The following is a 22,783-nucleotide window of genomic DNA, read 5'->3' on the forward strand; positions in this document are numbered from 1 at the left end:
TTGCTTAGAGTGCAATGGCTGTTTTAACAATATTAATACTTCCAAGAAATTAACTACCATTTCTTTCCAGGAATAAATTCTATTTAATCATGTACAGTTTTTTAAAAATGTACTGCTCAGTTTGGTATAGAATACTAGTAATTTTTTTGAAACTTTTCAAAAAATAGAGTGGTATCTATATGGATTTGGGTATTCAGATAATGAAGCCTCATGAAATGAGAATGAAGATGTACTTGTTTCTTCAGATTTTAAAAGGGTTTGATAAAAATTGGCCATTGAAGCCATCTGGCCGCTGTTCAAATACTATATCTAAAAAACATTTAAGGTATTCATGCCTTTTAGGTATCAGTTCTGTTGTGTAGTGATTCTTTATTATTCTCCTAATCATGACAAAAGTTATTTTTAAAGATACTTTAGTTATAAACTTCATGATTTTTTAGCCACCTTTTAGAATAATTCTAGGTTTTTATTAAAAGTAAATTTAAGAATGGATTGTTCACTTACCCACTCTATTTCTAATGCCCAGAGCATTAATGTCTGGTCCAGAATGGCCAACTCGTAAATATTTGTTGAATTAGTACACTGTACTAATTCATTCCTTATACTAGTACATTAGAAATTGTAATCATTTCTTCTGTTTCTTCTTATTTTAGGAACTTATAATTAAAACTGTACTAAGCTCAGCAAGAGATGAGCCCTCTGGTCCTGCAAGGTAGGCCAGATATTCTTAATGTAACAGCTATCCCTAGCAGTTTGTAAAAATTACAACACTTCAAATTGTTCCAGACTTCTAAAAGCCTTCATCTTTCATAAATAAAATAATTTGTTTTAATCTTATTTGACTACCTTTTACTTCATCATTATGTTTCATTGGTTATTTATATAGTGCTTTGAAGTACAGAGTAGAGATCAATGTTCATTAAAATATTTAGATTACAGAAATTGATATATCTAAGAAAATAGTATACTTTAATAGCCACCTATTTGATCATGATTTTTAATAGACTATCAGAAGAGTTTTACTTTCCTTTTTGTGCGTATGTATATATATGTATGTGTACACATATCTATGCAGGTGCTCATACATGCATGTGTGCAGGCCAGAGGAAGACATCAGGTATCCTCTGTTGCTTTCCACCTTATTCCATTAAAACATGGGATCTCTCCCTGAACCTAGAACTTGCCAAGTTTTGGCTAGGCTGTTGTCCAGCACTATACTGCTTCCCCTGTCCTCACCGGGGTTGCTGGTTTACACAGACATGTCTGGGGTTTTACAGGTATGGAACGCTGGGTATCTGAACTCAAGTCTTCATGCTTTGTAGTAAGCACTCTTACCCACTGAGCCATCTCCCAATCCCAAAATAATCTTAATTATTTTAATAAATTAGGGAAGAAACACCATAGTCTCTTTTATGCCCTCTACTTTCTCTTGGTGTACTCACACAAATTTAGAAACATCTTGTTTGTAGCCTATTATTTAATATTTCAGTGTTTTAATTTAATTCATTGATTTTTGTTTTTTGAGACATGATCTCATGTAAATATGGGCTGGCCTTGAGCTCACTATATAGCCACTATTGCCCTTGAACAGGACCTGATTCTCCTGCCTCAGCTTTTCAAGTGCTAGGATTATAGGATTATAGCCAACCCTTGGTGTTCCAACAAAAGCTAGTTCATATTGGTCCTCTCAGTCTATGCTTTTGGTCAATTGAGTTTATGGAACATTTTGCTGCATTTCAAAATGTATTGTTGCTCTATGACTTCATATACTGCTATTGCTGAAACCTCGAACGTAGTTGCTTAGATCTATCAGCACTATGTAAGAATTATGGGTTGATGCCAAAGGAGTGAAAATAAGGCAGTAGCCCTTACTCTGAAGACGTCTTGGTCATCTCTGGTGTAAACAGTTGGGTAACAACAGTCTACACCATAAGAAAAGACTTCAGACTCCTCTGTTCTAGAAGAAAAAAAATTCATTGAACTATTCTAAAATGTAGTGTAAGAATATCAGTATTAATCCATGTACGTATGCCAGAATTACAGATAGTAGGCTGTTTTTATACTTGGAGAGAACTGTTAAACAGTTTATCAGAAGCCTAAACTTGAGTACATTGAAGTCTTCCTGATTCTGATTACCAAGTAACTTCCAGCTGAATTTTAGCTGAGTCAATTTTAGGAAGATAAAACCCCACAAGGTTAGAGAAGCAAGTAAAGCCCTTCAAGGTCTATTTCTTCTGGAGTTTTTAAAAAATTATTTTTAGTTTGTTTAAAAAAATTGTGGCTAGTTGTGTTAAATTTGAATAACAAAAGAGATTGTGGGGAAAAGAGAACACTTCTGCATTGCTGGTGGGAATGCAAGCTGGTACAAACCCTTTGGATGTCAGTGTGGAGATTTCTCAGAAAATTAGGAAACAACCTTCCTCAAGACCCAGTAATACCACTTTTGGGTATATATCCAAAGGATGCTCAATCGTGCCACAAGAACATGTGCTCAACTATGTTCATAGCAGCTTTGTTTGTCATAGCCAGAATCTGGAAACAACCTAAATGCCCCTCTATTGAAGAATGGATAAAAAATGTGGTATATTTACACAATGGAGTACTACACAGCAGAAAAAAATAACGACATCTTGAATTTTGCAGGAAAATGGATGAAGCTAGAAAACATTATTTTGAGTGAGGTAACCCAGACACAGAAAGACAATTATCACATGTACTCACTCATAGGTAGTTTTTAAACATAAAGCAAAGAAAGCCTACAAACCACAATCCCAGAGAACTTAGACTTACATAGATCTAATCAACATGGGAAGTGGAAAGTATAAAAAGACAAGATCTCCTGAGTAAATTGGGAGCATGGGGACCTTAGGGGAGGGTTAAAGTGGGGAGGTGAGAGGCAGGGAGGGGAGAAGAGAAAAATGTAAAATTCAATATCATTAAAAAATAAATAAATAAAAATATTTTACTTACTCCATCAATTTATTTTTATCTAAGCTAATTGTCCTGTTGCTAGTCAAGAATATTAGACTCTCTCCTGTAAAGCAGGTTCTCTGTTTGTTTGGGAAGAAGACTTCTTGTCAATTTAATCTTAGGGATTTGTCAGAAAGGTGCTGCATGTTCCCAGCACTCCTGCTCTGTTTGTTGTATCACTATTGGTAATGAATTACAGGAGAAAACTGGCTTTCTATTGGCAGTGTTTTTATTTCTGCTTTTCCTCACTTATCAGCTAATTAGCAAAGTCTTTGATTCATTTAAACAGTGAATGTACTGAATGTTTTGTTTTATTTGAAGTCATTGTAGGGTATCTTTTTTTTTTCAGATGTGTAGCACTTTGCAGTTTAGGTATTTGGATTTGTGAAGAATTAGTTCATGAATCTCATCATCCTCAAATTAAAGAAGCTCTGAATGTAATTTGTGTTTCATTAAAGGTAAAGAAATCTATTTCATGAAAAATACTGAGATCATTAGGACACAGGATTTTTTCCCCACACATTTAATAATCCTGGGCCCCTGTGACTACAACATTTAATAGTCATTTTCATCATGCATTATTACATTATCTCCTGATTCTGACTCACTTTAAGAATAGTTCCACTCTTGAATTTAAGGTATTTTTTTTTAATTTATTTATTTATTAAGTATACAACATTCTGCCTCCATGTATGCCCGCACGCCAGAGGAGGGCGCCAGATCTCAGTACAGATGGTTGTGAGCCACCATGTGGTTGCTGGGAATTGAACTCAGGACCTCTGGAAGAGCAGCCAGTGCTCTTAACCACTGAGCCATCTCTCCAGCCCCAATTTAAGGTATTTTTGTGATGAGCTCTTATGTCTGAACTTTTCTATATTTGATTTCTTTCCTAGAAAATATGTGATTGACATCTTAAAAATAAACCAGTTATTTAAAACAGCACATAGGAGGGAGATGATTTAGTGTGTATGCATAAGAGAAGGAGAGGGAGAGAGGTATGGTATATGTTTATGTGTATGCTTGTGTGCTGAGGTCAAAGTCATGGGCAGCTTTTCATAGAATGCTGAGGACTTGAACTCAAATCCTCACACTTCAGCTGTAGGCACAAGCTGAGCCACCTTCCCAGCCCTCTTGATTTTTTTTTTTTAACCCTCTTGATTTTTAACTAGTATTTTTGTGACTTACTTTCTGATCTTTATTATTCCCTAAATTACTGAGTTTTTGACTTTATTAATCAAAATAAATATCCTCTTTATAACCAGAATAGAAATTTGTTTAAAAGTAGTAATCTAGGGGCTGGAGAGATAGCTGAGTGGTTAAGAGCACTTACTGTTGTTTCAGAGGACCCTGGGTTCAATTCCCAGCATCCATGTGTCAACTCAGAACTCCTTATAACTAGTTCCAGGAGACCCAGTGCCCTTTTCTGGCCTCTTTGCCTACCAGGCTCATATATGGTGTACATCCATAGATGCAGGCAACCAACACAAAAAGAGTTTAAAAAATTAGTGATAATCTAATCAAGTAGAATATCGAATAAAATTATAAAATTTACTGCATTTCAGAATTATTTAGGGGTTTGTTTTTGCTATTATTGTTTGAGACAGTCTCACTATTTAGCCCAGGCTACCTTCTAATTTCAGTAGAATGCTCAGACTGTCACGAACTCAGAATTTTTCTGCTTCAGCGTTCTGCATGCTGAAATTTCAGTCATGCTCCACCATTCCCTGCTTATATGAGTATTTTTACTTATGAAAGAATATTTATTATTCTTGTCTTAAAGCTTTTAATACCACAGCATCTGTTTCAGTCTAAATATGTGTTATGCATAGTAAGCACTTTCGAGTAACCCCAGTGAACTGACGATAATTCTGATTATGTGCTATGTTTGAGGCGCTTTGCTGAGCAAAGTGAAGAATAAAATGGAAACTGTATGTACAGCTTTGAGAGATGTACGGCACAACAGCTGATATTTATACCAAAAGGAAACATGAGGTTTAAATCACCACAAGCTAATATTGACGAGTAGGCATAAAGAAGGGTTTTGTAACAATGGCTTTTGTTGTTGCAGTTCACGAATAAAACAGTTGCGCATGTGGCGTGTCACATGCTTCACATGCTGGTTCACTATGCACCTAGACTGCAGACCTACCAGCCCGACTCGCCCTTGAAAATTATTCAGGTGAACAACTTTTTCTTTATTTTTATTATTACCATATATTAAAATTTATTAGATATGGATACCTTAAATATGAAATTATTTTAATAGGTGCTGTTTTTTTCCATAGGTAAATATTTGGTGTTCTTACATTTTTGTATCAGAGTTCCTGATAATTCCTTTCTATTTTTAAATTATTTATTTATGTGATTAATTTACATCCTAACTGCAGTTTTCCTTCCTCTTCTCCTCCTAGTCCTTCTCTCCCTTCACTCCCCTCCCCCGCCCAATCCTCACCTCCTCTGTTTCTGTTAAGAAAAGGGCAGGCCTCCCATGGGAACCAATTTTTTAAGATATCTTTATTCTATGTGCGTGTATGTATGTGCACCACATGCATGTAATGCCTGCAGAGATCAGAAGAGAGCATCAGATACTCCGGAACTGGAACCACAAATGGTTATAAACTATCCTGTGAACCAAGGTTTTCTGCAAGAACAGTAAATGCTCTTAACCACTGAGCCATTTCTCCAGCCCCCTCCTTTGTAATTTTTGTTAGAAGTATGGTTTCCACCAGGTGATGGAGCCACATACCTTTAATCATAGCATTTGGGAGGCCAAGGCACACGGATCTCCGAGTTCAAGATCAGCTTGGTCTACAGAGGGAGTTCCGGGACAGCCAAGACTATTACACAAGAAACCCTGTCTCAAAAAATAAATAAAGCAAAACAAAACCAAAAAAAAGTATTGTTTCCTGGTTTGGAATGAAATTTTTTTAAGTCATGAAAATAGTTATTAGTTGTGAAAGTTATATTTTTTATACAAACTTCTTAATGCCATTGTGTTTATAAATCTATGTTCTGCCTCATTTTCTTAGGTGAGTTAAACATGCTCTCCTTTCAGTTTACCAGAATCAGGGCATTGTTCCTTCCTTTTTTAGCCAATCATTTTTGCTACTGCAGTGTCTTGCTTCTGGCAAGTACCTTTAGGGCACTTCCTTCTTCCTGTAGGAGGAAGCCATTTGTTGGTTCCCTACTCCTCAGCCCCAAAATAATCACACAGAAACTATATTAATTAAATCACTGCTTGGCCCATTAGCTCTAGCTTCTTATTGGCTAACTCTTATATTAATTTAACCCATTTCTATTAATCTGTATGGCAGTGGTGGCGCCGCCTTTAATCCCAGCACTTGGGAGGCAGAGGCAGGCGGATCTCTGTGAGTTCGAGACCAGCCTGGTCTTACAGAGCTAGTGCCAGGACAGGCTCCCAAGCCACAGAGAAACCCTGTCTCAAAAAAAAAAAAAAATCTGTATATCGCCATGTGGCTGTGGCTTACCAGGTAAAGTTCCCAGTGTCTGTCTCTGGCAGCTACATGACTTCTCTCTGACTCTTCCCTTCTTTCTCCCAGCATACAGCCTAGCTTTCCCCACCTAGTTCTGTTCTTCCCCAACAAAGGCTCAAAGCAGTTCTTTATATATTAACCAATAAAAGCAACACATAGACTGAAGGACCTCCCACACCATCTTCCCCTTTAGGGCATCATGAACATTCACATGACTTTTTGTCATATCACCTATAACAAAAATGAAAAAGGTTTTTTCCACATTTATCTTTGGCCATAAAATGAAGTTCCTTTCTTTGGCTGTGAATTCAGACCTCCAACTGAAGACCCATCTCATCTTTCCAGAACAATATACAGTTTCCCATGAAATATGGGGCCTGTATTTGGGCAACTAAGTCTGCTTACTCTCTCCCAAATGTACCTCTAACTCTCATCTTCTCTGAAATGCTTTACTTCTCTCAAAATCCCCTCCCTCTGTATGCCTTTCTTGGTATTTTTACATCTTCAAGAAAGCTGAAAACAAGTATTTATTAAGTTCCTACTTGATAGCAGTTGTTATATCATTTGCCTCTTCAGAAATAACTAGTTTTTATTTTTTGATTCAGGTCTCACTATGTAGCTCTGATTGGTTTGGAACTCAATATATAGATCAGGCTATTCTCAAGCTCATAGAGATCTACCTGCCTCCTCCTTCAAGTGATGAACTTAAAGGGATGCACCACTGCTCACAGCCCAATATGTAATTTTTATTTTATATATATAGGTGTTTTTCCTAATGTATGTGTGTATATGTTTGTGTGTAAATGCACACACAACACACACACATTTATGTTTTGCACCACTTGTGTTCTTGGTAGCTACAAAGGCTAAAAGAGGGTATCAGATCCTTGGACTTGAAGTTGCAGAGGTTGTGAGCCACCTTGTAGGTGCTGAGAATTGAATGTCCTTGTTAGATATTGGATTCCTGGTTGCTGAGCTCCTCCTCTGCTGATGCAATAAGCCAAATCAAACTGAATTAATAAATCCAGATTTAATAAACAGAGCAATGCAAAGCAGAACACTCCCAGGTAACCCTTGGGAAGGCAGGGGACAGAGCATAAGGGCACCCGTGGCAGATATATGGGTTGGATCTTAAATAGTTGGTAAGCGTAGTCTTGAGCATCTCCAGGGAGGAGCTTTCAATGATGGGCTTTCTGGAATGGGACAGCGTTTAGGGAGAATGGGATCAGGGAGGGGTATTGAGATGGAGCCTCCATCAGAATATTCCAGACTCTGGGTATATGAATACCAGGGATTGTCTTCTTGGTTAGCTGTTCCTTGGGTAGAATGAAGTGTTTCTCTTTATCTCTTACTATTTTCAGTTTGAAGCCTATTTTATTAGGTATTTCTTTGCTTCCCAGTCTTATTGAATTTGAGTGCTTTTGTCCTTCCTTTTACTTTATGGTGGTTCCTGTCTTTAAAGCCAAACTGTGTTTCTTGCAGACAACAGATAGGTGTCTTTTTGTTTCCAGATCTATTCAATCAGTCTGTGTCTTTTGGGTGTAGAATCAGGGCCATTGATATTTAAAGTTATTATTGACATGTGTGTGTCAATTGTGGTCATTACATTGTTAATTTTTGGTGTTGTTTGTGTTCTCAGTGGAACTTTGTGTTTTAATAATTATGGCTTCATATTTCTTTCCACTGTCTCTCTGCTATGCTCCTTTCTCTCTTCTGTCTGAAGTCATGCTTCTTATATGTTATTTAGGTTTCTTTGGTTGAATATAAATTTTTTAGTCTGATTATATCTTGGAAAGTTTTTCTCTCTTCTTCAATTATGGAAAGTAATTTTGCTGGGCAGGCATATTAGTCTAAGCTGTTATAGTCTTTTCGGACTTAGAATACATTTCTCCAGGCTCTTCTTTCCAAGTTTCTATTGAGAAATCAGCTGTTATTCTTGTGGGATTTTTTTCTTTATTTGTGATATTTCCCTTTTCTCTTGCACTATGTAGTGTTTTAACTATTATATGCTTTGGGGATTTTATTTCTTGATCTTGTCTATTTAATGTTCTGTGTTCTTTCATATGCTTTTCTGTAAAGGTGTGTTTTAATTTGGGAAAGTTTTCTTCTATGATCTTGTTTAAGTTCTTATCTGTCACTGTCCTAGAATGATTCTTCCTCATCTGTGCCTAGAATTTGAAGGGTTTTTTTATGGTTTCCCTCATTTCCTATATGTTCCTTTGACTTTTCATATTTCTTGCATATTTGTTCTAGATCCTGCTTTATCTTCAAGTCCTGTAATTCTGTCTTCTGCTTGATTCATTCTACTTAGAAGACTTTCCTTTGAGTTTTTTAGTTGAGTTATTGGGTTTCAGTTCCTTCTTCATTTCAGCTTGAGTTCTCTTCAGTGTTTCTATCTCCTTACTGAGTTCTCTTGTCGAGTCCTGCATCGTCATTTACCTCAACTATGTTGTGTTTTCTTGGCCATCACTTGGATGTTGTTCTCCTTACTCTTTCTCCTTTCTTTCATTGAGCTGTTTCTTTGTGTCCTCTGTAAACTCCTCAAATTCTTTGATGAACTTTAAATCCTGTGTTGGGTTTCATCTAGGTCCTTCTCACTGGCAAGCATTCCCACCAAACTGGTAGGTTTTGGAGAGAAGATGCTGGTTTGATCATTTGTATTATTATGATTTTTGTGATGGGATCAGGTTAGATCCTGCAGATGGATGTTGAGATCTGACTGTGTGGAAAGGCTGGATGCAGTGTCGAAAATACCTGTGGGTTCTGAATTCATTGCATTTGGGAATTTATCCTGTAGTGAAATGATTACATTATATATGGAAGTTCTTTTTTAAATTTTTGAGTAACCGCTATGCCATTTTTAATGTACTGATTTGCATGTCACAACACTTCTCACAAACATTTTTCTTTTGTCTTTTTTAATACTATAGTGATTGCTCTATTAGTTAGGCTTTCTATTGCTGTGAAAAGACACATGACCACAGCAATGCTTATAAAGGAAAATACACAATTGGGGCTGGTTTATAGTTTCAGAGGTTTAGTCTGTTTTCATCATTCCACAAACAGAAGGAGACTGTGTGCCACACTGGACGTGGCTTGCGCATAGGAGACCTCAATGCCTGCGCCCACAGGGATACACTTCCTCCGACAAAGCCACTCCCTATGGTCAAGTATTTAAATGCGTGAGTCTGTGGGGGCCATACCTATTCAAACCCCTGTATCCCATAGGCTTATAACCAGAGCATAATGCAGAATGTATTAAGTCCAACTTTAAAAGGCCCATAGTCTCTAACAGTCCCAATCCTTTTTAAAAGTTTCAAGTTTTTTTCTGAGATTTCATGAAATCTCTTTTAACTGTAATCTCCTGTAAAATCAAAATCAAAAAGCAGATTACATATTTCCAGCGTATAATGGCACAGGGTATATATTACCATTCCAAAAGGAATGGAAGGATAGTAAGGGAATACTGGGCCAAAGCAAGACTGAAAGCCAGCTGGGTAATCTCTAATTTCTGCTTCTCCATGTCTAATATCTCATATATGAGACCTAACAGCCCACCTCCACAGTGGGCTTACTTCCTCCAGCAAGGTCACACCTACTCCAACAAAGCCCTGCCTACTCAAACAAGGCCACATACTGTGGCCAAACATTTAAACACATGAGTGTATGTGAGCCATACCTATTCAAACCACCACAGCTGGTTTGTGGTGACTGGTGTCTGTAATACCAGCTACTCGGGATGCTGACGTGGAGAATTACATATTCTTGGACACCCTGAACTACTTAGACCCTATTTTAATTAATTAAAAATTAATTAATATAACTGTTGAATTTAAAAGACGAGGTAGCATGGTGGTAGAGTACTTGCCTAACATGGCAAGGCTTAGATTCAATCACCATTACTACAAAAGAAATGTTAAATAAAAGCTAAGAATAGGGGCTAAAGAGCTGCCTCAGCAGTTAGAGCATCTACTGCTCTTGCATAGGACCAGAATTTAGTTCCCAGCACATACATCAAAGGCTTATGGCTGCCTGAATCTCCAGCTAAAGGAGGATCCGATGGCTCTGACCTCCACACAGCCTGCACTCACATACACATACCCACAAATGGGCAAACATACACAGAAATTTAAGGGGAAAAAAAGGCTAGGGATTGAGCTGGTGAGATGGCTTAGCAATTATAAGCACTGACTGCTCTTCCAGAGAACTTGAACTCAGTCCCAGCACTCATATTAGGTGCTCCCAACTTCTTTAGTGTCGGCTCCATGGGATCAGTACCATTATCTGGCTTCCTCAGGCACCCACACACAAACAGCATACAAACCTTCAGACATACACATGTACATATAAGCCAAAATAAAAATTATTAAAGGTGGGTGGGGCTGGAGAGATGGCTCTGTGGCTAACACTGTTTAATGCTCTTCTAGAAGAACCAAGAGCCACATTGTGATTTACAGCCATCTGCAGCTCCAGCTCCTGAGTTCCAGGGGTGTTCAGCACCTTCTGACTTCCTGGGCTACTATGCATGAATGTGATACACATACAAATACACATGCAAAATAAACATGTAGATAAAATAAACATCTCTTTTCTTAAAAAAAAAAAAACGGGAATAGTGCCACATACTTATACTGATGTCTACTCAGGAGGATCAGATCGGAAGGGCACTTGAGCCCAGGAGTTTAACGCTAGCCTGGGCAATGTAGCAGCACTGCATCTCAAAAAAAGTCATTGCAATTTAAGTGTTTTCCAAATAGATGAAATTTACCTTAATGACGTCCTTTTTATAATTTCATATTTCTATTTCATATGTGTTTAGGTAACGTTTGATGCTTTTAATATGTGTTCATTTAAAACACTTATTTCAAAGACTATATTTACATGTTGCACATATATCTATCTTGAATATTCCTTATGTGAAGTGTTTATCAGAAGTATTTTCAGATTTCAAGTATTTTTTGTTTTGTTTTGTTTTCTTACCTTGGAATACTTTCATATTTTCCTGTCTTGGAATACTTTTATAGACTCCAGCAGTCAAACATCCCTAATTCAAAAATTTGAAATTCTTTAAAACTCAAAACTTCTACATTTGGAGACAGAGTCTCATATAGCCCAGGCTGGACTCAAACTTACTGGCTAGTAAGGATGAGCTAGAACTCCTGATCCTCCTGCTTGTCCAGTGCTGGGATTACTGGCCTGTTCCACCATTTTTATGTGTTTTTTAGCTGTGAGCCAGTGCGTCTTGCATGCTAGGCAAGTACTCTACAACTGCGTGATCCCCCCCAACCACAAAATCTTTTGGAGTGTACAGTAAAATTTTTGGATTTTGAAGCATGTCAGTTGTGGGCTGCTCAGTCAGCATAGATAGGGAGATCTGGAAAGGCATAGGAATGTAGTTCTTGAGGTGGTAGGATTATAAAGATCTTTATAAATCCTTTACCTCTGTCTTTGAATTTCCTCTAATGGACCTGAATATCTGTTTTTATACTCATTGATTGACCTTGTGAATTGAATTTGTATGAAATGATTTACCATTGACAGAACTTATGTATTGTAATTTTCATTCTGTATATGAGGATTATAAATGATTAACAGTTAAATGTACTAAAAAACTTACATTGTACAAATTAATATAACAGTATATGGGTTAGAAACTGTGTTTAGATGTTATATTGATGTTAAATTTACAGCAATAGATTTTCCATCACTTAAGCATGTAGTACTTAAGTTTTAGGGAATTCAATGAATGTCATGTGTTTTAAACTCATTTACTTATTCATCTTTTGCCTACAGATCCTAATAGCTACTGTCACCCACCTTTTGCCAAGTACAGAAGCTTCATCATATGAAATGGACAAGAGGGTAATTTTATTTTTGAAATTTAATATATATTTATATTGTATGTATTGAATGTTTAAGATTTTAAAGGTACTAATATTTGTATGATAAATCATCTGTATTAAATCATCTGTGGGGAACTATAGCTTTCTATTACATAAATATTAAAAAAATTCATTTTATGTACTGGAGAGATGGCTCAGCAGTTAAGAACTCTTGTTGTTCTAAATGCCCCTCAACTGAGGAATGGATAAGGAAAATGTGGTACATTTACACAATGGAGTACTTCACAGCAGAAAAAAAGTAACAACAGCTTGAAATTTGCAAGCAAATGCATGGAGCTAGAAACCATTATTTTGAGTGAGGTAACCCAAACCCGGAAAGAATTATCATATGCACTCACTCATACATTTTTAAAACATAAAGCAAAGAAAACCAGCCTACAAATCACAATCCCAGAGAACCTAGACAACAGTGAGGAACCTAAGAGAGACTTACATAGATCTAATCTACATGGGAAGTAGAAAAAGACAAGATCTCCTGAGTAAATTGGGAGCATGGAGACCATGGGAGAGGGTTGAAGGGGAGGGGAGAGATAGGAAGGGAAGCAGAGAAAAATGTATAGCTCAATAAAATCAATTTTGTAAAAAAAAAAAAAAAGGAAAAAAGAAAGTAGCAACAACAACAAAAAAGAACACTTGTTGTTATTATAGAGGACCCAGGTTTGATTCCCAGTACCACATGGAAGCTCATTGGAGTCTGTAAATTCAGTCTCAGAGCATTCAACTCCTTTTGACCTAATGGCACCAGGCGTACAAGTGGTGAACAGATATACATGTACACAAAATATTCATACACATTAAATAAAAGAAATAAACAAATTTCAGTTTAGTTTTAATTTCATGAACATTTGGCTATCTGGAAATCTCAGAGTAGTAAGGAAACTTAGCAAACATTTTGTTTACTTATAATGATTTTAATATAGCTTGCCAGATTGTGATATTGTTAGAGATTCAGAGAAATTTACCACTGAAGACAGTCACTTGTTTTTTTACAGCTGTTATCAGTGGAAGGTAAAGACATTTACAATAAACAGAGTACAAGAATATATTAAAAGTATACTTCCTTTGATGTTGCTCTTGATTTTGAGACAGAGTTTCTCCGTGTAGCCCTGGCTGTCCTAGAACTCTCTCTGTAGACCAAGCTGGCCTCAAACTCAGAAAGAAATCTGCTTGACCCTGCCTCCTGAATCCTGAGATGAAAGGTGTACACCAAAATTCCAGGCCTAGAAGTACACCTCTTAAGAGAAGGAATTTTCTCTGCCCCCAGAAAGGTTCTGCCATGTGACATTTACCTTTAGACCTTTTCCAAAAGGTCTTTAATATTCTTTGTCCCTTCTGTATCCTCTCCTCTGTCCTTCCCTTCCATTCCCTACCCCATTTAACCCTTCCTGTTCTATTCCCCTTCCTCCACTTTTACTGCTGTGCTCTACTATCCCTTTTAAAGATGAAGAATAATTTACTAAGAACTATAAATATAAAGGTTAAGAAGTATATATAAAGGACGTATATATGATGGAGGAGGGCCATCTGTCTATGTGTTACTTTCATTGGTTAATAAAGAAACTGCCTGGGCCGTATGACTCTCCTCCATTATATATACATACATACATACATACATACATACATACATACATACATACATACATACATACATACGTGATAGGGAATGTTTGAGACCATATGAATGTTTTAGACTTTTGACTTTAAAAAGATTTTCACTGGTTTTTCTCCATGTTTTGCATCTTTATACCTTTCCATTCATCCTTTTACCTTAGCATCTTCCATCAAGAATTTGTTTGAAGCTTATGTATTACACTTAGACAAGCCTTCTACTATTTTATCTAAGAACTATTAATATTGTTAAGCATAGAGAGGCATTTCTTTTTTTTATTGAGAAAAGGAAGGAAAAAAAAACAAGTTTCCGCCTCCTCCCAGCCTCCCATTTCCCTCCCCCTCCTCCCACTCTTCTCCTCCTCCTCCCACCATTCTCCCCCTCCCCCCACTCCTCTCCCCCTCCCTCTCCAGTCCAAAGAGCAGTCAGGGTGCCCTGCCCTGTGGTAAGTCCAAGGTCCTCCCCCCTCCGTCCATAACTAGGAAAGTGAACATCCAAACTGGCTAGGCTCCCACAAAGCCAGCACATTATGTACGATCAAAACCCCGTGCCATTGTCCTTGGCTTCTCATCAGCCCTCTTTGTTCGCCATGTTCAGAGAGTCCAGTTTTATCCCATGCTTTTTCAGTCTCAGTCCAGCTGGCCTTGATGAGCTCCCAATAGATCAGCCCCACTGTCTCAGTGGGTGGGTGCACCCCTCGTGGTCCCGACTTCTTTGCTCATGTTCTCCCTCCTTCTGCTCCTCATTGGGACCTTGAGAGCTCAGTCCAGTGCTCCAGTGTGGGTCTCTGTCTCTATCTCCATCCATCACCAGATGAAGGTTCTATGGTGATATGCAAGATATTCGTCAGTATTGCTATAGATGTACTCACTCATAATTGGTTTCTAGCCATAAATAAGGGTCATGGAGTCTACAACTGGTGAACCTAAAGAAGCTAAGTAAGAAGGTGAACCCAAGGAAAAACATATAGTTATCCTCTTGGCTATGGGAAGTAGACAAAATTGCCGGGGAGAAAATTGGGATCTTGGGGGTAGGGTGGGATGGGGATAAGGGAAGATGGGGAGAGAAAAGTTAGAAGGGAAGGAGGGGGGAACTTGGGGGAAAAAGGAAGATTGGGATAAAGGAAGGTTGGATAGGGGAGCACGAAAGCACAATTCTTAGTTAAGGTAGCCACCTTAGGATTGGCAAGAGACTTGAACCTAGAGTGGCTCCCAGGAGCCCATGGAGAGGCATTTCTTAAGTCAAATCACTTACTTATTATAAACCATACACCTTTCTTAATTACAGGCTTATAAGAGCATGAGTAAGCTCTGTCTAAGCAAGGAATTTCAGATTTATTGTTATTGGTGAATATAACATTGTAATTTTAAAGATATTAGTAGACAGAGGTTAAAAAACGTGCTAGAAATACACTTCACTTAGAGTGCACTTGCCTAGCTTGCATGAAGCCCTGTGTTTGATCCTCAGCACTGCCAGAAAAACAAAAGAAAAAGGAGTAAAGATCATTTATATGGTGATTCAAAAAAAAAAGAAAAAGAAAATAATCCTGTCACTATGCACTTCATAGGGATTATTGCTACTTCAAAACAAAACAAATAATAACAAAACATTTTTTTATCCCCAGTTGACAGAAATAAAATTTAGGTTAAGTCATATAATTGTTACTACATATGAAACTGAAGAAAGGAGCCTATCATTGGCAGATCGAGTCTAAAACCTTTACTCTCTCTATTGACATCAGTTCAGAACTCTGATTTCAGTTCTACATTAGAACATTAATTTCAGGGGTTAATTTGGGTTGATTTGTTATGATGCTGAGGATGGAACTCAGAGCCTCCTCCACGTTAAGTAAGCCCACAGAGGCCATAAGTTCATATTATAGGGAAGTTTCCAGAATAATAGGAGGAATCTTTGTTAAATATTTCGTCCCCTTAGTCCACACTGAATTTATCCCTCTGCAGTGTTGTATATGCATTCTATATGCTACAGTGTATGATACAAACTTCATTATGTTCTTCCTAAATGCAAGCAGTTCTTTATAAACGCAGTACAGCTACCAACATTTAGGTGATAACATTGATTTGTTAATTGTAATGTAATCTATAAATCTTACTTAGATTTCACTAGCTAGCTCAGTAATGTCCTCTATAACAAATGAAAAGCCCAAACCTGTGTTCTCTTTGTAAATATACTATTACATCTTAAAGGTTTTTTTTATGGGCTGGTTTTTCAACAGTTGTTGGTTTATTAGAACATGTATTTTTCTGATAAATGGCATGTGATGATGCAGCTCCTCCAACAAGGTTGCACCCTTAATCTTTCCCATACAGTTCCACTGTCTGGGGACAGAGTCTCCATATGAGCCCTCGGGAGCTAGTCTTACTCAAATCACCATAGATAATTTCTATCTTACTATCGTGTGGAATGTTTTGGTTTTGTGAGGTTAAAACGGGATTAAACCTTGACTTAGAGAGTTTATCTTTAATGATGAACAGATCCTAGTTGCTGACTGATTGCCACTTTTATAACACTATTATTTATTTAGCATTAATTATGATTTTTAATCTAACACAAAAAGTAATCCTGGTATTAGACTAAAAGTATTGTGTTTATGGTATCTATTATTTTTAAACTGAAAGGTTTTATTTAATAAAAGGAGGAAATGCTTTCTGTCAGGATACTCAATGAAGTATTACAAAAGGAAAGGAAAATGGAGGGATCTAGGGAGATGGCTTAGACTGTAAAGTGCTTCATGTGCAAGCATAAAGACCCCACTTCAGATCCCCATCACCACATAAAGAGCCAGGCATGAGGGTACACGCCAGCAGTCCCAGTGCTAGGGAAGCAGAAGCAGGGGCTACCTGGGGCTTGTTATCCAGCTAGTCTAGCTGCATCCGTGAGCACTCAGTGCAGGGAGAGATTGATTCTGTCTCAAATAATAAGATGGAGAACAATTGAGAAAGACAGCAAACATGGACCTCTGGCCTCCATATACATATACACACAGGAAAGTCGGGGATATGAGATGGTTCAGTGTGTAAGGGTTCTTCTTACCAAGGTTATGACCTAAGCTTAATTTCTGGAATCTGCATGATAGAAGGAGAAAACTAACTCCCACAAGTTGTCCTCTGACTTCCACAAGCTTATTGGCACATATGCTTCCACATACACACAGAAAAATAAATAAATAGAAAAAATGAAAAAATGCATGATTTTAATATATGAACTTTGTGTAGTTACTTGAATGCAGTTATGTTTTCCTTATTCTTTTTTTGTCAAGCTCAGGATGTTCTTTCCCCTGGCTGTACTCTCAGCCTCAATGTATATTACTGTTAAAATTAACTAATTGTTTATCAGTATCAGTGTTCATAGTTGAATTTAGGATGAATTATGGTTCCCATAATAAATTCTAGAAACCCAAGAAAAGTAAAGTGATTTATTGCTTATTAATAATGTCTTATTGGCAATCTGGAGATAAGGCTCACTTGGTAACGTGCTTGCTTAGCATTGACAAAGCCCTGACTTCAATCCCCAGCACTGCACAAACCTGGTATGTTGGCACAGGTTTGTAGTCTCAGCACTTGGGAAGTGAGAACAGGAAGATAGGAGTTCAGGGTCATCCATGGCTAATGTGTCAGGTTTTTTCTTCTGTCCTCAATAAAATACTTGACAAATCAAACTTAAAGACTGTGAGACAACTAGTCGGACTGTGTGTAGTCAGGGAGCAGAAAGTGGAGAATACTAACACCCTGCTTTCTTTCATTTTTTTATTCTGTCTTGCACCATGGTGTATATCAAAGTGCTACCCACATTTAAGGTTGTACCCATTCATCTTATCTCCCCAACTTTCCTGTGCGTATGTGTGTATGTATGTGTATGCTTGTGCACACATGTGTGCATATGTATATTGAAGCCAGAGGTCAATGTTTGGTGTCTTCCCTTAATTGTTCTCCACCTTATTATTATTTTGAGACAGAATCTCTCAATTCACTTTAGAAACTCATAGACATACAACAGTTTGTCTCTTAGGTGATTCTAGATCCTGTCAAGTTGATTATCAATATTAAACCATCATCTCCTGTATCTTTAGGTACATGAGATCCTTTCTCACAGGGCAGGGGTGGTGGTGGAGAAACCCTTCTCTAACAAGTTTACATTGATATTTGTTTTATTATTGGTACAGTTGGTTGTATCATTACTTCTTTGCCTTCTGGACTGGATCATGGCCTTACCTTTAAAGACACTACTCCAGCCATTCCATGCTACAGGAGCAGAAAATGATAAGACAGAAAAATCTGTCCTCAACTGCATTTATAAGGTAAATTTTTGCTTGCTTTATTATTTTTGATAACCAAATGTTTTTAAAACTTCAGAAACACTGTTCAGTATTGAATAATATTTCTAACTATAACATTTTATTATTTAAAACTAGGTATTTTCTAAAATACATAGACTTTGCTTATAGAACCTTAAAGTAATTTATGAGTACTTCTTACAAGACAGCCTTGTTCCATCACAGAAGTTTGAGAGGGGTTAGATTGTGTTGAATATGAGAATCACTGATTGGGTTTCACATCTTTTTAAGAGTTGCTAAATATTATTTTCATTGAAGAGATAAGATTTAAAATATTCAAGTTTTTGCCAAGCTTTTATGTTGCTGGTTACTTTGTTTTGTTTTCATATTTTCTCTTCCCTTAGGTATTACATGGGTGTGTATATGGAGCACAATGTTTTAGCAATCCAAAGTATTTTCCAATAAGCCTTTCTGATTTGGCGTCTGTAGATTATGATCCTTTTATGCATTTGGAAAGTCTAAAAGAGCCTGAACCTCTACACTCTCCTGATTCAGAACGGTCTTCTAAACTCCAACCTGTAACAGAAGGTACTGTGAGTTAGTTTTCCGTAAGACAGAGTTATTGCTTGGGTTCTGACAAGATATGCTTTGAGGCCTATTTTCATTAATAGGTTTCTTGTTATAGCTGTTTGCCTAACCATGTAGTTACCTATCATAAGATAGCTTTCAGTTTAAGAAATAACTTCATATGTACAATTATTAACTAATATTTCATATAATAATATTCCCTTTATATTCTGGCTGACTTACACTAAGGAATATTTTATTGTAGATTTCATAGTATTTTTGAAGAATAAGAAAATTTTGAAGTCTGACAGGATTTGTAGTGACTCTCAGTCCCTGAGACATTTTAGTTCCTCATTTATAAAATGCAGGTAATAATATTAGTTCCAGCATGAATTGTTTTGAGTATTGAGATTATATATGCAAATCCTTTGCACAATCCTTAGTATATAGTGAGTTCAGCACTCAGAGATTGTTAAAATTTTTATATTTTATTTGTATATGTATATATGCACAGAGGACAACTTACGGGAGTCAACTCTCCTTCCATCATGTGAAGGAGGTTCTTAAGGAGGAAGTGAGTTGAATTTCCTTAAAATAAGTGATAACTAAGTAGAGAGTTCAGTTACCATGAGTTTGTAGGCTTCCTGTTGTTTCTGTTGAAATCCAACTTTAATCTGTAATGGTCCAATGAGGTACAGGGGATTTTTTTCAATGGTTTTCTATATTTTGGGACTTGCTTTGTGGCCACATATGTGGTTAATTTTGGAGAAGGTTCCATGAGGTGCTGAGAAGTACATTCTTTTATGTTATAATGTCTATTAGTTCTGTTATTTCTCTGTTTAGTTTCTGTCTAGATGACCTGTCCATTACTGAGAGAGGAGTGTTGAAGTCTCCTACTATTAGTGTGTGCGGTTTGATGGCAGCCTTGAGTTTTAGTAATGTTTCTTTTACAAATGTGGGTGCCCTTAAATTTAGGGCATAAATGTTCAGAATTGAGACATCAGCTTGGTGAATTTTCTTTGAGTATAAAATGCCCTTTTCCATCTCTTTTGATTAAATTAGGCTTGAGCTCTATTTTGTTAGATATTAGGACAGCTACACTAACTTGCTTCTTAGGTCCATTTGATTGGAAAATACTTTACCAACGCTTTACTCAGAGATAATGTCTGTCTTTGATGTTGAGATGCGTTTCTTGTGTATAGCAGAATGATTAATACAGTTTTCATATCTATTCTGTTAGCCTATGTCTTTTTATTGGTGAATTGAGTCCATTGATACTGAGGGATATTGAAGTAATTGAATTTACTCAAAATAAGTGAGTAGAGTACTATTTAAAGAATAAAGTCCATGAACAAGTATACTGGGACTCATTAGTGCTAGGATTTGCCCTTATTTGATACTAGAAAGGAAAGAAAAATGAGAATGAATTAAAGGAATTGGTAAGAGTCATGAAGAACCCAATGAAAAATAAACTATCAAAAACTTTTGGTTGAACTAGTCATCAGTTAGTGAGGTGAGTCTAATCAGGCAAAGGAACTATGACTATCAGAATATTGGTTTGCTGTTTACATCTGGAACCCAAGTTTGGTGAAGAACTGCTTCCAGGAGTAACCAACAGCTAGGGAGAAAGTAGATGTGGATGGTATAAGAAAATAAAATAGTGGTTCTCAGTTTAGCCCACCTTAGACTATGGATACTCCAATTCCCTCAAGAGATGTTATGGTCTATCTTCTAAGATTGCTGGGCTTTCCAAGGCTGCAGCAATCATTACCTGTGAGTCATCTGCACCTATGGTTGCAAGTCACTGAGAGTTGGTCTACTATGCCAGCAGCTCATACAGTGGTGTTTTAGGGAGTAGAATTTCTTCAAGAAAGTTTTATAAAGAAGCCCAATTTGTAAAAATTTTTAAAATAAAGCTTCACTAGAGTGGAGCCTAGAGATCTAGCCAGTCACCTTTCCAGGGCTTTTTTCAAGGGCACCTCAAATACAATTAGATGGATGCACTTCCAGAGGTCCTGAGTTCAGTTCCCAGCAGTCACATGATGGCTCACACCATCTGTAATGGGATCATATTTTTTCTTCTGGTGTGTATGAAGACAGAGCACTCATGCATAAAATACATGAATAAATAAATCTTTAAAAATCACACAATTGGACTAGGAATTATGGTTAAAGAGTAGTCTATGAAGGAGGATTTGGTTTTTCCAACATAAAAAGAAAAAAAAAGTTGCAAATGATTAAAAAGAGTTAAGACTTGACCCTAATAATAGATTGATGACATACATAGAATTGAAGTTATAAAATTAAAAGTCAAGGAAATTGGAGCTTTATTTTTGATGAATAAAGAGAACTAAGAAAAAAGTATGGTGACTTTTTTTTTACATTGTAACAACCTTTGAAAACCCAGCAGTTTTACTAATGTTTTAAATAAACTAGAATTAGAATCAAGCCTGCATGGGGAAGTATTTCTGTTCTTAAAGAGATCATGGTGCTTAGAATCATAAGCGACTACTATGATTGTTAACTGGAATGGCTAACCGCTGAGTGAGGTGCATCAGGGTATAGCTGGAACCAGAGTAAGTTCAGATCACGCAGTAAAACCTTCAAGATCATTGTAATCTCTACACTAACCCTGCAGTAACATTTTTATCTACTTAATTATGTCTCAACTTCCAGGACTCCACTTACTATATTAGTTGGGTTTTGCCACATTTAAAAAGAGGATAATTTGCTGCATCACTAGGTATTCTAGTACACTAACAAATACGTCTTCTTATTGGCAGAGTGCTTTATATTTCCTGCAACAAATGCTTTAAAAGCTGGTTTGACTCTGAACAACAGGGAGAAAGATATAGTAAAGTGTTGAAATAAGAGCGGCGGAGCTGCACCCCCAGCACCCGGCCGCCTGTACGGCTAGCTTTATACCCGAAATACTTGTTTCCTCTTCTAGATTGTCTGTTTAACAACTGCTTCTAGTCTGGTGCATATACATGAAGTCCACTAATGCTTACCTACATGTACTTCACGTCAAGAAACTACTCTGGGTTTTTGTTTTGTTTTGTTTTCTCCTCTGTTAAAATAAAAATTAAATGAAAACAAAACAAACAAACAAGCAAAACCCCATTGAAATAGCAGTCGATCATACAAGCTGTAGAAACTTAACCAGATTCTTTGGAAGTTTAGAAGCCAAGATTAAATAACATTCCCTAGTGTATGAACTGGCTCTTTGAAGCCCATTTCCTGTGGAGGGATACCTTGCTCAGCCTAGATACAGCGGGGAGGGCCTTGGTCCTTCCTGCCTCAAGTGTTGTAGACAGACTTTGTTGACTCCACATGGGAGGCCTTATCCTTTGATGGGGGATAGGGTGGGGAGGTGGGGGAGCCGGAATTGGTATGTAAAATTTAAAAAAAAAATTGTTTTAAATTAATAAATAAATTTTTTTTGGAAAGTCAAGGAAATTGATCAAACCGTCTTTGAGTTGAACCTAGTTGAATAAGTTGCTAGTAATTATCTAGAGCACAAGTACATAAAATAATAGGAACATAAAAATTTGTTATTACTGGCCGGGCGGTGGTGGCGCACGCCTTTAATCCCAGCACTCGGGAGGCAGAGGCAGGTGGATCTCTGTGAGTTCGAGACTAGCCTGGTCTATAGAGCTAGTTCCAGGACAGGCTCCAAAACCACAGAGAAACCCTGTCTCGAAAAACAAAAAAAAAAAAAAAATGTTATTACTTAGCTCTGAAAAACATTCTGGGTAGTGTAATAGGACAAAAAAACTTAGACAATAATTGATAGTAATGAAAATCTTTCTCTTTAGATATCACAGAGTACAGTGTTTATTTTACTCAATATTATAGAAAAAGATGATTGTTCTTTATATTTAATGGTAACATTCTAAGACAGTATATTTTAGACAATAATAAACAAAATTTGCTTATAGAAAGG

The 22,783-nt window shown here is 37.0% G+C and overlaps 1 protein-coding gene across 8 annotated transcripts in view; it reads left to right on the top strand.

Annotated features, from left to right (window-relative positions):
• The window catches only part of Ralgapa1 (Ral GTPase activating protein catalytic alpha subunit 1), a 233,890-nt gene that overhangs the window by 124,567 nt on the left and 86,540 nt on the right, over positions 1-22,783 (top strand). For all 8 annotated transcript variants that reach the window (XM_013347173.2, XM_013347178.2, XM_013347177.2 and 5 more), the window contains 6 exons: positions 654-712; positions 3,320-3,428; positions 5,039-5,149; positions 12,258-12,326; positions 18,160-18,294; positions 18,675-18,858. In XM_013347173.2, coding sequence (XP_013202627.1) covers positions 654-712; positions 3,320-3,428; positions 5,039-5,149; positions 12,258-12,326; positions 18,160-18,294; positions 18,675-18,858 — 667 coding nt within the window. The remainder of the gene's footprint in view (positions 1-653; positions 713-3,319; positions 3,429-5,038; positions 5,150-12,257; positions 12,327-18,159; positions 18,295-18,674; positions 18,859-22,783) is intronic.

The sequence above is a fragment of the Microtus ochrogaster genome, chromosome 1 (genome assembly GCF_000317375.1).
Source record: "Microtus ochrogaster isolate Prairie Vole_2 chromosome 1, MicOch1.0, whole genome shotgun sequence".
Taxonomy (NCBI): domain Eukaryota; kingdom Metazoa; phylum Chordata; class Mammalia; order Rodentia; family Cricetidae; genus Microtus; species Microtus ochrogaster.